The 16,749-nt window shown below is 50.3% G+C and overlaps 1 protein-coding gene across 1 annotated transcript in view; it reads left to right on the top strand.

Annotated features, from left to right (window-relative positions):
• The window catches only part of NDUFS3 (NADH:ubiquinone oxidoreductase core subunit S3), a 143,388-nt gene that overhangs the window by 54,947 nt on the left and 71,692 nt on the right, over nucleotides 1–16,749 (top strand). Inside the window, exon 3 of the mRNA XM_085646531.1 lies at nucleotides 9,087–9,184. Within this exon, the coding sequence (XP_085502657.1) occupies nucleotides 9,087–9,184 (98 nt within the window). The remainder of the gene's footprint in view (nucleotides 1–9,086; nucleotides 9,185–16,749) is intronic.

Here is a 16,749-nt window from a genome sequence, read left to right as displayed (position 1 = left end):
AGATGAATTCAAAAATAAAATATGGTTTGGGATAAGACAGGCGCGATGTAAAGCCTCTGTTCCCCGAACCTGCCATGGTTTAGTACCCCAAACTGATTTAAGATCGATAGTAGCTTTCCATAGCTCATAGCCTCCGACAGCCAATTCGTCCATAAAGGACTTGGAATATAATAATTTGGTATGTGTCAACCTTACCTTCGAGGCGGTTTCAGGCGCCATCTTAAAATAAAAGGAGGCCGGTTTTGACACACTAAAATCCGAAAAGTATGTGAACTTGTTCACTAACGTTGTAGAACTGCCCTGATGAGGGGCAGGACAATGTTCCCATTGTGTATAATTAACAAAATTTCGAAAGGTATTTGCTCTATGTAGGAAATGTGTGCCATAATGTTGATAACAAAATTGTTCACCATAATTAGCAGAATTTAAATATAAATCTTCAGCATCAAATGCAGCATAATATTTTAGGTCAGAAAATAGTGCTTCTATTGCATGTACATCCCAATCATCAGATCTGATGTTCTGTTTAACGACATCACCCATAGAAACACGAAATACATTAGGCACATTAATCACTTAGGTAGGTCCATGAATTTGAAATTTAACAGCATCCCAAGCGATTCCATCACGCACAGGCCAGGCAGTAATGTTCACAAAAGTCTGGTCCCTTTTCATAATGTGTGAGGAGGAATGGGGGGCCAAAGTTCCAGCAATTGATCCAATTGTAGATCGTTCAGTCAGGTAGTGTCCATTTATAATTTTAAAAAACACTACCACAAAGCCAATTGTCATGAACAAAAAAATACCTATTCGCACCAGCCAGATGTAAGTCCATGGTGCCACTAAAAAATGTCTCTTGAACCAGGCAAAAAATATAGCAATTTTGGAAGGGGCAGTGGAAGTCATTGATTCAGTGTCAAAGGAAGAACGGGACTGGTTAATCGCTGTTGAATGTAAAAGAGGCAACGAGACACTTGCAGGATAAGCATACTCAGGATCATCAGGCAAACCACCAACAATAGGCGGTATAGGAGGGGAAGCAACAGCATGCATCTCAACGGCAACCTCAGGCATGATGGTCGAGGGCGGCATCACAACAGAATTTCGCAGAATGGAAGGGCAAGAAACTAAAGGTGTCATACTATGAAGTATCGGCCACTCGCTGTAGCTTGACATTGTCAATGGAGATGTACCTATTTTCCTTGCGACCAGGAAGTGGTGGTAAAATAACTGTACGTGTACCCTGGACTCCAAGCACCGGGACTGGTGCACGATAAGAGGGGCCAAACTCTTTCTTGTTCTCCACCTTCTCACGGACCAGATCACCAACTCGAGGTAGCCAGCCGACTACTGGAATCTGGAGCTCGGCTTCGCATGTAGAGGGTACGTGTTCCTTCGCCAGAGTGTCTCTTGCTTCTTGTAGATTCTGCAATACAGCACAGTGATCATCTAGGTCAAAAGGCGCGGCAGCCGCCGCCATGTCTAGACCCTCAAGGTCCGGGACAAACATTCTTACTCCAAAGAGCATCATGTATGGGGTCCGCCCACCCAGAGACCTTCTAGGGAGAATATTAAGTACACGTTGCACGTCATATAAGTGGGTCAGCCAGCTTCGGCCTGTACCTAAAACCCTTGCTGTCAAAGATTGCTTTAGGTCACGGTTCATTCGCTCCACAACACTATTGCCCTCAGGCCGGTATGGAGACGAAAATTTGACTTGGACCCCCAAACTTCCCATAGCTTCTTTGTAAGCCCTAGAGGCAAACGCAGGGCCCTGGTCAGAATGCAGGGTACCACATGCAAAACTCCCAATAAAGACACGCAAATCCTTGATGACCGTCCGGGCATCAGTACTCCTTTGCGGCCACACCCACAGAAAACGTGTGCACGAATTCACTGCAACCAAGATGTACTTGTACGCAGTATCAGAGGAAAAAGGACCGCAGTGATCTAAATAAACACACGCAAGTGGTTGAGTAGATATAAACAGCTGCGTTTGTGGTGGACACGCGACAGTAGAAGGTTTAATCTGCTGGCAAATGTCACATAAAAGAACATAATCTCGCGTTTGTTTGTACAAACCGTACCACCAGTAACGTTGCTGTAAAAGAGATACAGTCGCCGAAACGCCGGCGTGCGCAGACGCAACCCCTTTGTGGGCAGCTGTAATCGGAGATGGTCTGCAGTCCGCGTTGGGAATCAATCTGTCACCAACGTCGTTAATCCTCACCAACGGGACGTTATCAGGACTTAAACGATAATGGTAGCGGGAAGGGAATCCTTTCGGAAAGCCCGTCCCTGTCTCGGACGCAGCAATAGCTGCCAAGATGTCATCATCAATCCTAGTTTTGGATCTTGTAACTGCTGCTACTAAATATGTCGCCACTGTGGTTTTTGCCGCCTCGTCAGCCAAACTGTTACCGACAGCATGGACACCAACTCGTTGGTGACCAAGAGTGTGAATTACATTCACGAGGGGCAGACTTTCTTTAAGTTCTGCCACTCGAACCCAAAGCGTTTTGTGCTTTACTGTGCTACCTTTCGTATCACGAAAGTCATTGTGACTCCAAAAGTGTAAATTCTCGTTGTATGATTGAACACAATAGAACGAGTCACTCACTATAAGAGTGGTGACCCGAGGATCACCAAACTCCAGTGCAAGCACCAGAGCTTTCAGTTCTGCCAACTGCGCGGTACAATCACCCAATGACTGCGTATGCACGACATCAGACTGGAACTCACCGTTCACGAAAGTACCTACAACAATTGCGCAGGCCGCTGAATAGGCGTGCTTTGATCCAGTTGCGGGTTGCGCAGACCCATCAGTGTATATGACACAATGGTACTCCTCGAGCGGGCGCAAAGTCAGAGGAGCCGGATGAACAAATTCATACTCCAAGAAATCCTGTGTCTGTAATGCCGCGTCAAAGATATATGTGACGTTCGTCGAAGTCAAGGAGGTTGCCCATTGTATCCACCTTGGATGCAAAGCCTTAGAATTGGGTACACTGGCTTTAGTGACCGCCTCAAGGGCAGGGTACGGTGTTACCACCAGCATGTGCTTCCCTTGTGATAGCGCTCGCTCTTTCAGGATCGCCATCTGAACTGCTGTCAGTACTTTCTCGACAGCAGAGAAGCGCAGCTCAGCCGAAGTGTACAGATGAGATTTGTATGCAATGGGGACGGTGTCGCCCTCATTGAACGTCAAGTAGGTGAAACCCACTGCACCCGGTACGATTCTAATGACTAGGTTAGTGGGGTTATCACGAGTTTGTAAAAACTTTGAAGCAAGAAGATCAGACTGCAAAGATTGCAATGCAGCCGAATGCTCAGGCAGCCAGCAAGATTTGGTAAAAGTAGGTTGTACCAAGGCATAAAGCGACTTGATACGCTGGGCATAATCAGGAATGTAGGTACGACCGAAATTCAGAAAACCCAGCAAAGATTGTAATTTCTTCAGTGTCGTAGGAGTACTGAGGCGTGTGCATTTCTCAAGGAACTGCGGAGCCAAGCCTCGACCCTCATGATTGAGTTCGTACCCTAAGAACAACACTGTGAACTCGGCAATGTGGGACTTGGCAAAGTTGAACTTGTAACCAAAGTCAGCAAACAGAGTTATTATGTTATCCACACGAGCAAGGTGTGGAAGCAACTCGTCGTCCGTCAGGTAGATATCATCTATATACGAATATGCTTCCGGGTCAATCATCTCCAAAAGTGAGACCACACGAGCAGCAAAGACCCCGGGGCTGTTTTTATAGCCCATCGGGAGCCTTTTGAACCTCTTTTGTTTGCCACCCGAGGTAAACGCCGTCCACTCATAGCTATGAGGAGACAGGTTGTGGCTATAAAAGCCATTGGAGATGTCAAGAGTAGTTTTAAAACGTTTTCTCACGAGACTATCGACGAGAGCCGAACTGTGTGTATTCTGTACCGCACATGTCCGGCAGTGTGAATTTAAGTGCCGGTAATCCAAAACTAGGCGGTACGATCCGTCAGGCTTCGTCACAGTGAATAAAGGATTATTCATGGGTGACACACATGTTTCAATTACTCCCTGATATTCCAATTGCTCAAGGATAGACGCGACGTGAGCTCGAGCTTCGCGACGCATTGGGTATTGGGGTTGTGGCTGGGGTTCCGACCGCAACGGAATCGTATGATTGGGAGAAAATTTGTCCCAGCCCACCTGAGTACGGTACAACGCAGGCGCGAGCACCTGCGCCCACTCCCCGGCTAACCTATTAGAATGTTCCAGTGGCACTGTGTGCCCAAAGGACGGGAGGATTACCACCTCCCCTCTAGGAGCCTCTAACACGAAAGCCGGGGTCCAATCCGCCTCCGCCAAAAGGATATCATAGGTGGAGGTTAGATTATCCCAAAATACCACTTTGATTTTACATTGTATGTCACCCTCAATTAAAAGGTCAATTTTAAACATTCGTTCAGGGGGAGCTACGCGAGTATCAGCAGTTTCAACACTTACAAAGGTATCAGTTGCTGTCGCCGCCAGAAACGGACGCAGCGCTTGTCGCACTACTGTAACTTCCGCCGCGCTGTCTAGCAGCGTTAGCGCCCATGTCTACTTCAGAAGCTGTGTCCGTACCATCTGAGGCATATCTCGCAGTCAGAGCAGCAACTTTCTTCTTTTGAAACTGGGTTCTTTGACGTGCAGACTCGTCCTGCTTGCCTTTACCGTCAGTCTGACGGGGCTGCTCACGACCTTGAGCACCCCTTCCCTTCCCACGATCTCCGCCACCGGATTGAAAAGCCGATGTTTCCTGTGAAGAACGAGGAGAGCGTTGTTCAGGAACCTGAAATCTATTAGGTGACTTAATATTAGAACGATCGCGCAAATTATAAGTGCGTTCACTTTGTATCTGCACCGGCGACGCAGAACGAGACCTCCGTTTCTCTTGCTGCTTCCCCTGTTTTTTAGCTCGCCAACTTTGTTTTGGAAAGTTGGGCTTCTCGTCTTTGGTCGACGAACTCACTTTAGTTTGCTGCACTGCAGTCGGAATGATCACGGCGGGTTTCACACCCAAGGCGCTACGACCCACCATTCTGTAGGCTTTCGCTATAATTTTAGCGAACTCCTTTGGCCTGTTGCCTGGATCCACAAGTGCCAACATATTGCACACTTGGAATTGCATGGCATCTCCTTTGAGGTTGCCCATAACCATGGAACATACCACATCGAAGCTATCGACCAAGCCTCAATCCCAACTCAATTGCTGCCTCGGCACCATGATTGTCTTGGACCTTCTTGATGACCGAGGGCAGTACAGACATAGACGGAGTGCCGTAGCACTTCGCATAGGTCGCAGCAAAGACCTTGCCCCAATTGTCACAGTCGACAATATCCGGGACCAGGTCCTTCGGCAAAGTTATAGTGATGATCCTGTGTTTATCCACAGGAGAAGTATTTGGAAATACGGCTTCAAATTGATCAAATTTTTCAGCAAGCCAGTAAGGGAATTCATTGAGGGTGCTTGCCGACAACCGAATTAATCATAACCGGACTGATGACCGTCGCATGATGGTCAGTCGTGTGGCCCGCAACTGCAGGTGCCCCCACCTGCACGTTGCGAGACACGTACTGCACTAACGCCCTATGGACCATAATCAGGGCAGTGTGTAGCACTCGTAACTCCGCCACCGCCACAGTCATGTAGCGGGGATGGGGTGTATAACCGGCCAGCACCGGCCATGTGGCCCCTGCAATTGACAACGGGCCCATTCTCGCCGGCACTACCGCATGGGGAAGGGCGCCATTAAACCAAATAGTATGCTGCCAGGCAGTAAGGGGAATCTCTAGTGTCCGATAAGGGGCATAGGCTGCAGGCACCGCGGTGTGAGTATATTCGTGGAACAAATTGTCGTTTGCATCCACTTTCTCAAACGTCACCCAAGAGTAAAACAACTCATACGGGAACGCCGCATCAGCGCCTACCACTAAAATTACACCCAAGCCATCATCCGGGACCCCATAGACCCTCAAATGTGCGGTCAGGGGAACCCTACTATGCGCGGCAACATTGACCGCCATCGGAACACTCAGACTAACAACGAAAAGCTATACTGTAGCACTCGGGTTCAGAAAAAGAAAACCTTTTTAATTATCAAGCTTGAAAGAACCTTTAGTCGAAACCTAGGTAGGTTAAGCCGTCACTCCCGTTGTCCGGAAACTAGAGTGAGGGCGTTGTGGACTAATAAAAGCACTACTAAGGCGTTTCAGATCAAAAGACCAAACGTTAGGTGCGCCATGTTGCAGGGATTCTGCTTATGCACAGAACTATGCGCAGGAAACCAGGACCTCCGAGAATTGTGGTGTACCAGAAACTCCCCTCAGAACTAAGAACCCCTATCTGACTAGCTTAGTGTCACATTCGTTATCCGAGATTTTGCTCGGCGGTCCCAATGTATAGGCAACCCAGAACAAGCGACTTAGATACTCTCAGGAGTGGTGGGAACCCAAAATACCCGTTGGTAGCTATATATCAGTCCACAACAGAATAACAAAGACCCGGTAAAGTTTAAAGAGTTTATTTTATAAACCTCGCGTCCTAAGATGCAGTACTTTGGCTAACACAAGCAGACAAATGGTTAGGATCAGCACCATCAGCATTGTTACAATACCATAGAAAATAAAAGGAGCAATCATAATAATAATGACAGTGGAAAACAACCACCCTCCTTTCTCCAGCAACTAATAAGGTATTATTAGACTAATAGAAGGTCTCTTAGGCTTGCACGGGGGACCCCATACCTTATAGATCAGCTTAGTGGAATCACATCACAGGATCAGCTAGGCTCTCTCCTGCAACAGCTCTTCGTTTCGAATGTAACAGAAAACATGCTGCTCTGTAATATTAAAGGGCTCGTCTTTCAGGTATTGGCAGCTGTATGTATGCCATGGCCAAGAAGTGGTACGATCAACCCGAACACAACAACCTGCCCCGTCCAGCGACCCAGACTCGTTCCCCACACGGTGCACAGACCAAGGTCACAGCTCGCCGCTAAGGATGTTAAACAACAGACGGCTCTCATGTGAAGCAAAGTCGAGCCAGCAGTTCTCGAATTAATAACATGTAACAACAGTGTCGCGTGCAAAAGCAGCGGAAGCGGCAAGCTGGCCCTCCAACAGCCATCGAGGTTATGCCAACCTAGCATTGCACATAGGGCGTGGTTAACCCACACTACACTTCCTCACGGAACGGCGTCCTCATGCACACGCCGTGCTGCACCATGACACAGACTCTGCACCCTGCAGAGCTTCCTCAGGCGAACGGCGTCCTCATGCACATGCCATGCTGTACTGTGATACAGACGCTGCACCCTGCGGAGCTTCCTCACGCGTACGGCGTCCTCATGCACACGCCATTCTGTACTGTGATACAGACGCTGCACCCTGCGGAGCTTACTCAGGCGAACAGCGTCCTCATGCACAGGCCATGCTGTTCTGTGATACAGACTCTGCACAGCTTCCTCCCGCGAACGTTGCCCTCATGCACACGCCATGCTGTACTGTGATACAGACTCTGCACTCTGGGGAGCTTCCTTGCGAACGGCGTCTTCATGCACACGCCGTGCTGCACCGTGACACAGACTCTGCACCCTGCAGAGCTTCCTCAGGCGAACGGCGTCCTCATGCACATGCCATGCTGTACTGTGATACAGACGCTGCACCCTGCGGAGCTTCCTCACGCGTACGGCGTCCTCATGCACACGCCATTCTGTACTGTGATACAGACGCTGCACCCTGCGGAGCTTACTCAGGCGAACGGCGTCCTCATGCACACGCCGTGCTGTACCGTGACACAGACTGCACTCTGCAGAGCTTCCTTTCGCGAACGGCACCCTCATGCACACGCCATGCTGTACCGTGACACAGGCTGCACTCTGCGGAGCTTCCTCACGCGAACGGCGTCCTCATGCACACGCCATGTTGTACCGTGATACAGACGCTGCACCCTGCGGAGCTTCCTCACGCGAACGGCGTCCTCATGCACACACCATGCTGTACCGTGATACAGACGCTGCACCCTGCGGAGCTTCCTCACGCGAACGTCGTCCTCATGCACACGCCATGTTGTACCGTGATACAGACGCTGCACCCTGTGGAGCTTCCTCCCGCAAACGGCATCCTTATGCACACGCCATGCTGTACCGTGATACAGACTCTGCACTCTAGGGAGCTTCCTCAGGCGAACGGCGTCCTCATGCACACGCCGCGCTGTACCGTGATACCGACTCTGCACCCTGCGGAGCTTCCTCGCGAACGGCGTCTTCATGCACACGCCATGCTGTACCGTGATACAGACTCTGCACTTTGCACAGCTTCCTCACGCGTACGGCATCCTCATGCACACGCCATGCTGTACTGTGATACAGACGCTGCACCCTGCAGAGCTTCCTCACGCGAACGGCGTCCTCAAGCACACGCCATGCTGTACTGTGATACAGACGCTGCACCCTGCGGAGCTTCCTCATTCGTACGGCGCCCTCATGCACACGCCATTCGGTACCGTGACACAGACTGCACTCTGCGGAGCTTCCTCACGCGAATGGCGTCCTCATGCACACGCCGTGCTGTACCGCGACACAGACTGCACCCTGCGGAGCTTCCTCATGCGAACGGCGTCCTCATGCACACACCATGCTGTACCGTGATACAGACGCTGCACCCTGCGGAGCTTCCTCACGCGAACGGTGTCCTCATGCACACGCCATGCTGTACCGTGATACAGACGCTGCACCCTGCGGAGCTTCCTCACGCGAACGGTGTCCTCATGCACACGCCATGCTGTACCGCTCCTGCAGGGGAGGTGGCTCTGTAACCAGGCTATCCTGACCGATGGCCTCTTATTTCAGAGTCTTAAGAGTATGAACGTTAATACTGTTCTGTTGTATGATGTTTGCTATATGAAATACTGTTTGCAACTAAGCAATGCAAATGATAAAATGCATTAAATCAAATAAATAAAAGAGTAAGTATTGCACTTAGAGTGGAGCTTGGGTTTATAAAGCACTTTTTCTTCCTATACCATCTCAGCTCTCTGAATATTCTCTCCTGCTTTTTCCAGCCACCGTTCGACCCAAAGATGCTGTGACCCAGAAGCAGCTTTCTGCCTTCGGAGAATATGTGGCGGAAATTCTACCTAAATATGTCCAGCAAGTGCAGGTAAATATGAGCATCCCCTGCTCTCCACAAGGAGGCCTAGCCCTGTAGAGAAGAAAGGTGTCCTTACCAGTAAGGGAGGGGTCCCTCTCTCACTGGGGGCACCATATTCTGCATTCACCGTTTGCCCCCTAGGAATCTATTCACCCTCAGCACCACATCTTACCAAGGGTGCTGCCCACAGCATGCCTGGCATGTTCACCCTGCAGTGCGCAAGCCCCATGCACCCAGTGAACTAGTATGCTGCTGGCACCACAGTCTCAGTGCCCTCATCCCACACCAGTGCCTTGTGCACTGCAGGCATGCTGCCCAGCGGGAGAGCCACTCCCTTAAGGGGCGTGGGTAACACACAATCCAGAACAAACGATTGACTGCGGCCACCTCATGCATCCGAACAACTCCCAGTGCACTGCGAACACAACAGACTCCCAAAGGCACTGTACCCTCTTTACTGCACCTATGGATGCATAGGGGTGGTCCCCTATCGGCGCCTCTTGCACTTAAGGGTCATGGTACAGTTTGTACATCTCGAGTATATGGAGATCCTTGTACACTGGTATTGCATGCACTCGAGGGGCTACCGTGGACTGCTTGCACCAGAGGCAACTAAAGTACATGTGCATCGTGCCAGCTCATGCAGCCGAACATCTCCGGACACTGCACCAAGTCATCTGATGAGAAAGGTATCACACCATGAACACCACAGCATCTGACGAGAAGGGTACCACAGCATCTGAGAAAGGTATCGCTCCATGGGCACCACAGCATCTGACGAGAAGGGTATCACCCCATGGGCACCAAGGCATCGGATGAGAAGGGTATCATCCCATGGGTACCACAGCATCTAATGAAAAGGGTATCACACCATGTGCACCACAGCATCTAACAAGAAGGGTATCACGCCATGGGCACCACAGCATCTAACGGAAAGGGTATCACGCCATGGACACCACAGCATATAACGAGAAGGGTATCACGCCATCGACACCACGTATCTGAGAAGGGTATCACGCCATTGAAACCACAGCATCTAATGGGCACCACAGCAGTTAACGAGAAGGCTATCACCCCATGGGCACCAAGGCATCTAATGAGACAGGTATCACCCCATGGGCACCACAGCATCTGTTGAGAAGGATATCACCCCATGGACACCACAGCATCTAATGAGAAGGGTATCCCACCATGGGCACCACAGCATCTGAGAAGGATATCACACCATGGGCACCACACGCATCTAATGAGAAGTGTATCACACCATGGGCACCACAGCATCTAATGAGAAGGGTATCCCCCCCCCCATGGGCACCACAGCATCTAACGAGAAGGGTTTCACCCCATGGGCACTACAGGCACAAGGGTCTCATACGTTTCAAGCACGTCATTTACACGAGCGACACCATACGTTATGGGTACCACAGGCAACTGTGCACTGTTCATGTCTTGTGCATCTGAAGTATGTGTGCACCAAGGCATCTGCCGAGAAGGGTATCACCCCATGGGCACAACAGCATCTGACGAGAAGGGTATCAACCCATGGGCACCATAGCATGTGACGAGAAGGGTATCACCCCATGAGCCCCACAGGATCTGATGAGAAGGGCATCACAGCATCTAACGAGAAGGGTATCATCCGATGGGCACTACAGGCACAAGGGTCCCATACATTTCAAGCACGCCATTGACACAAGCGACACAATACATTATGGGTACCACATGCATCCGTGCAATCCATGTCTTGTGTATCTGAAGTATGTGTGCATCAAGGTATCTGATGAGAAGGGTATCGCCCCATGAGCACCACAGCATCTGAGAAGGATATCACACCATGGGCACCACACGCATCTAATCAGAAGGGTATCCCCCCATGGGCACCACAGCATCTAATGAAAAGGGTATCAACCCATGGGTACCACACCATCTAAAGAGAAGGGTATCACCCCATGGGCACCACAGCATCTGACAAAGGGTATCCCCCCCCATGGGCACCACAGCATCTGACGGGAAGGGTATCACCCCATTGGCACCACAGCATCTGACAGGAAGGGTATCACCCTATGGGCACCACAGCATTTGACGAGAAGGGTATCACCCCATGGGCACCACAGCATTTGACGAGAAGGGTATCACCCCATGGGCACCACAGCATCTGATGAGAAGGGTATCACCCCATGGACACCACAGCATCTGACGAGAAGGGTATCACCACATGGGCACCACAGCATCTGATGAGAAGGGTATCACCCCATGGGCACCACATCATCTAACGAGAAGGGTATCAACCCATGGGCACTACAGGCACAAGGGTCCCATACGTTTCAAGCACGCCATTTACACGAGCGACACCATACATTATGGGTACCACATGCATCCGTGCACCCTCCATGTCTTGTGTATCTGAAGAATGTGTGCACCAAGGCATCTGATGAGAAGGGTATCACCCCATGAGCACCACAGCATCTAATGAAAAGGGTATTACACCATGGGCACCACAAGCATCTAATGAGAAGGGTATCACACCATGGGCACCACATCATCTACTGTGAAGGGTATCACGCCATGGTCACCACAGCATCTAATGAGAAGGGTATCGCCCCATGGGCACCACAACATCTGATGAGAAGGGTATCACCCCATGGGCACCACAGCATCTGATGAGAAGGGTATCACACCATGGGCACCACATCATCTAATGTGAAGGGTGTCACACCATGGGCACCACAGCATCTAATGAGAAGGGTATCGCCCCATCTGCACCACAGCATCTAATGAGAAGGTTATTACACCATGGTCACCACAGCTTCTAATGAGAAGGGCATCCCCCCATAGGCACCACAAGCATCTAATGTGAAGGGTATCCCCCCATGGGCACTACAACATCTGATGAGAAGGGTATCACATCATGGGCACCACAACATCTAATGAGAAGGGTATCACACCATGAACATTGCAACATCTGATGAAAAGTGTATCACCCCATGGGCACCACAACATCTAATGAGAAGGGTATCACACCATGAACATTGCAACATCTGATGAAAAGGGTATCACCCCATGGGCACCACAGCATCGGATGAGAAGGGTATCACCCCATGGGCACCACAGCATCTAACAAGTAGGTTATCACCCCATGGGCACCACAACATCTTATGAGAAGGTTATAAGCCCATGGGCACCACAACATCTAATGAGAAGGGTATCACACCATGGGCACAACATCTAATGAGCAGGGTATCACCCCATGGGCACCACATCATCTGATGAGAAGGGTATCACCCCATGAATATCACAGCATCTGATGAGAAGGGTATCACCCCATGGGTACCACAGCATCTAACGAGAAGGGTATCACCCCATGGGCACTACAGGCACAAGGGTCCCATACGTTTCAAGCACATCATTTAAAGGAGCGACACCATACGTTATGGGTACCACAGGCATCCTTGTACTCTTCATGTCTTGTCCATCTGAATTATGTGTGCACCACTGGATCTGACGAGAAGGGTATCACCCCATGGGCACCACAGCATGTGACGAGAAGGGTATCACACAATGGGCACAACATCTAGCGCGGGGATGCCTCCGGGTCACCAGGCGCTTTATAAATTTATAAATAAATAATAAATCTAATGAGAAGGGTATCGCCCCATGGGCACCACAGCATCTGATGAGAAGGGTATCACCCCATGGGCACAACAGCATCTGACGAGAAGGGTATCAACCCATGGGCACCATAGCATGTGACGAGAAGGGTATCACCCCATGAGCCCCACAGGATCTGATGAGAAGGGCATCACAGCATCTAACGAGAAGGGTATCATCCGATGGGCACTACAGGCACAAGGGTCCCATACATTTCAAGCACGCCATTGACACAAGCGACACAATACATTATGGGTACCACATGCATCCGTGCAATCCATGTCTTGTGTATCTGAAGTATGTGTGCATCAAGGTATCTGATGAGAAGGGTATCGCCCCATGAGCACCACAGCATCTGAGAAGGATATCACACCATGGGCACCACACGCATCTAATCAGAAGGGTATCCCCCCATGGGCACCACAGCATCTAATGAAAAGGGTATCAACCCATGGGTACCACACCATCTAAAGAGAAGGGTATCACCCCATGGGCACCACAGCATCTGACAAAGGGTATCCCCCCCCATGGGCACCACAGCATCTGACGGGAAGGGTATCACCCCATTGGCACCACAGCATCTGACAGGAAGGGTATCACCCTATGGGCACCACAGCATTTGACGAGAAGGGTATCACCCCATGGGCACCACAGCATCTGATGAGAAGGGTATCACCCCATGGACACCACAGCATCTGACGAGAAGGGTATCACCACATGGGCACCACAGCATCTGATGAGAAGGGTATCACCCCATGGGCACCACATCATCTAACGAGAAGGGTATCAACCCATGGGCACTACAGGCACAAGGGTCCCATACGTTTCAAGCACGCCATTTACACGAGCGACACCATACATTATGGGTACCACATGCATCCGTGCACCCTCCATGTCTTGTGTATCTGAAGAATGTGTGCACCAAGGCATCTGATGAGAAGGGTATCACCCCATGAGCACCACAGCATCTAATGAAAAGGGTATTACACCATGGGCACCACAAGCATCTAATGAGAAGGGTATCACACCATGGGCACCACATCATCTACTGTGAAGGGTATCACGCCATGGTCACCACAGCATCTAATGAGAAGGGTATCGCCCCATGGGCACCACAACATCTGATGAGAAGGGTATCACCCCATGGGCACCACAGCATCTGATGAGAAGGGTATCACACCATGGGCACCACATCATCTAATGTGAAGGGTGTCACACCATGGGCACCACAGCATCTAATGAGAAGGGTATCGCCCCATCTGCACCACAGCATCTAATGAGAAGGTTATTACACCATGGTCACCACAGCTTCTAATGAGAAGGGCATCCCCCCATAGGCACCACAAGCATCTAATGTGAAGGGTATCCCCCCATGGGCACTACAACATCTGATGAGAAGGGTATCACATCATGAGCACCACAACATCTAATGAGAAGGGTATCACACCATGAACATTGCAACATCTGATGAAAAGTGTATCACCCCATGGGCACCACAACATCTAATGAGAAGGGTATCACACCATGAACATTGCAACATCTGATGAAAAGGGTATCACCCCATGGGCACCACAGCATCGGATGAGAAGGGTATCACCCCATGGGCACCACAGCATCTAACAAGTAGGTTATCACCCCATGGGCACCACAACATCTTATGAGAAGGTTATAAGCCCATGGGCACCACAACATCTAATGAGAAGGGTATCACACCATGGGCACAACATCTAATGAGCAGGGTATCACCCCATGGGCACCACATCATCTGATGAGAAGGGTATCACCCCATGAATATCACAGCATCTGATGAGAAGGGTATCACCCCATGGGTACCACAGCATCTAACGAGAAGGGTATCACCCCATGGGCACTACAGGCACAAGGGTCCCATACGTTTCAAGCACATCATTTAAAGGAGCGACACCATACGTTATGGGTACCACAGGCATCCTTGTACTCTTCATGTCTTGTCCATCTGAATTATGTGTGCACCACTGGATCTGACGAGAAGGGTATCACCCCATGGGCACCACAGCATGTGACGAGAAGGGTATCACACAATGGGCACAACATCTAGCGCGGGGATGCCTCCGGGTCACCAGGCGCTTTATAAATTTATAAATAAATAATAAATCTAATGAGAAGGGTATCACCCCATGGGCACCACAGCATCTGATGAGAAGGGTATCACCCCATGGGCACTACAGCATCTGACGAGAATGGTATTACACCATGAGCACCACAGCATCTAATGAGAAGGGTATCACCCCATGGGACCCACAGCATCTGATGAGAAGGGTATCACGCCATGGGCACTACAGGCACAAGGGTCCCATACGTTTTAAGCACATCATTTACACGAGTGACACTATACGTTATGGGTACCACATGCATCCGTGCACTCCATGTCTTGTGCATCTGAAGTATGTGTGCACCACAGCTTCTGATAAAGTTAGTGGCTATCACACAACTGTTGGTACCACAGGAACAGTGGGTTCGAGGCATATGAGCTGCAGATCACACACTTAGGATAGATCGCCATCTGGTGTTGGGCTCGGATGCTTGCAGGTTGTTGTTGTCTTCGGAAGAAGTCTTTGGTCACGAGATAGGTGACTCCTCCCTTGGACTACAGTGCGCATGGGCATCCACTCCATCCTCAGATTGTTTTTTTCCGCCATTGGGTTCGGATGTAACTTTTCCACTCCGGTAGAAAACTTCAAAAACAAGCTTTCGAAGCGAAAAACTTTTACAAAACTACATCGAGGCAACTTCACTCGACATCGAATTCATCGGACCAATTCCGGACGTCGACGCGGGCGATTGGACCCATCCGCGCCGTGTGGCCTTTCGGCTCATGGAAAGAACACCGTTTAAAAAATGCCCCCAGTGTGGAGCAAAATTCCCACACAGTGACCATCATAAGGTCTGCAACCTGTGCCTGTCGCCGGAACACAACGAGTCCAGCTGTCCAGCCTGCTCCACATTTCGATCCAAAAATACCATTCGGGATCGAAGAGCTCGACGCCATATCATGGCACACAGCCCAGCCCCGGAACCAGAAAACATCTTCGATGAGGGTCCCGATGTCCCGGAAGAAGATTCCGAGGAACTTCAAATTAACTCAGAAGCAGACGACTCAGGCGACCCCATTACTCTGGGGCAACGCGTGAGTTCCACTGCCCCTACCCCAACCCCTCCAAAACCAAAGGCATTGGTCAAGACTTCGCCAGCTGGCCCCAGTCGAGACCGAAAACACCCTTCAGAAGCCCCGCCTTCGGGCTCGGCTCAGAAGAAACACAAGCCTTCCAGTGGCTCGGGCCCAAGCAAACCACATATCATTGTGCCATCGGCACCGAAGACACAAGACCTCTCGACACCGAAACTGGCTCCAGCGCCTTCGGCACCGAAAACACCGAGGCCCATAGACAAACCGGCACCGAAAGCTCCCAAGCTCAAAGACTCAACTTCGGCACCGAAACCTTCATCGGCACCGAAACCTTCATCGGCACCGAAACCTTCATCGGCACCGAAACCACCGGCTAAGGACTATAATACAACTCCTAAAGCCAAAGACTTTACCGATCACCCAAAACCTCAATAGGAACCGAAAAAATCGGCGCCAAAGTCTGTTCCTGAAGACCAAGAACTTTTCCACCCAGATCCAACACAAAAAAGGATCTATATTAATCCAAAAACTGGACATGTCACTGCTGTACCTTGTAGGAAACGGAAACCGGATACAACACCTGCCCCAGTTCCTATAAAGAAGGAGGACTCGGCAACATCACCAATTCCTCCTTCCTCTCCTGTACCACCTCCTACCCCACCCCCACTGCCTACACCACCCTTACCCCTACCATCTCCATCACATACACCACCCCCACAGGATGATGATGATGACCTAGGGGGAGGGGGTGATCCGGGTG

The sequence above is a fragment of the Triturus cristatus genome, chromosome 3_1 (assembly GCF_964204655.1).
Source record: "Triturus cristatus chromosome 3_1, aTriCri1.1, whole genome shotgun sequence".
In the NCBI taxonomy this organism is placed as follows: domain Eukaryota; kingdom Metazoa; phylum Chordata; class Amphibia; order Caudata; family Salamandridae; genus Triturus; species Triturus cristatus.
The sequence above is the reverse complement of the archived record's forward strand: the minus strand, read 5'-3'. Positions and strand labels throughout refer to the sequence as shown.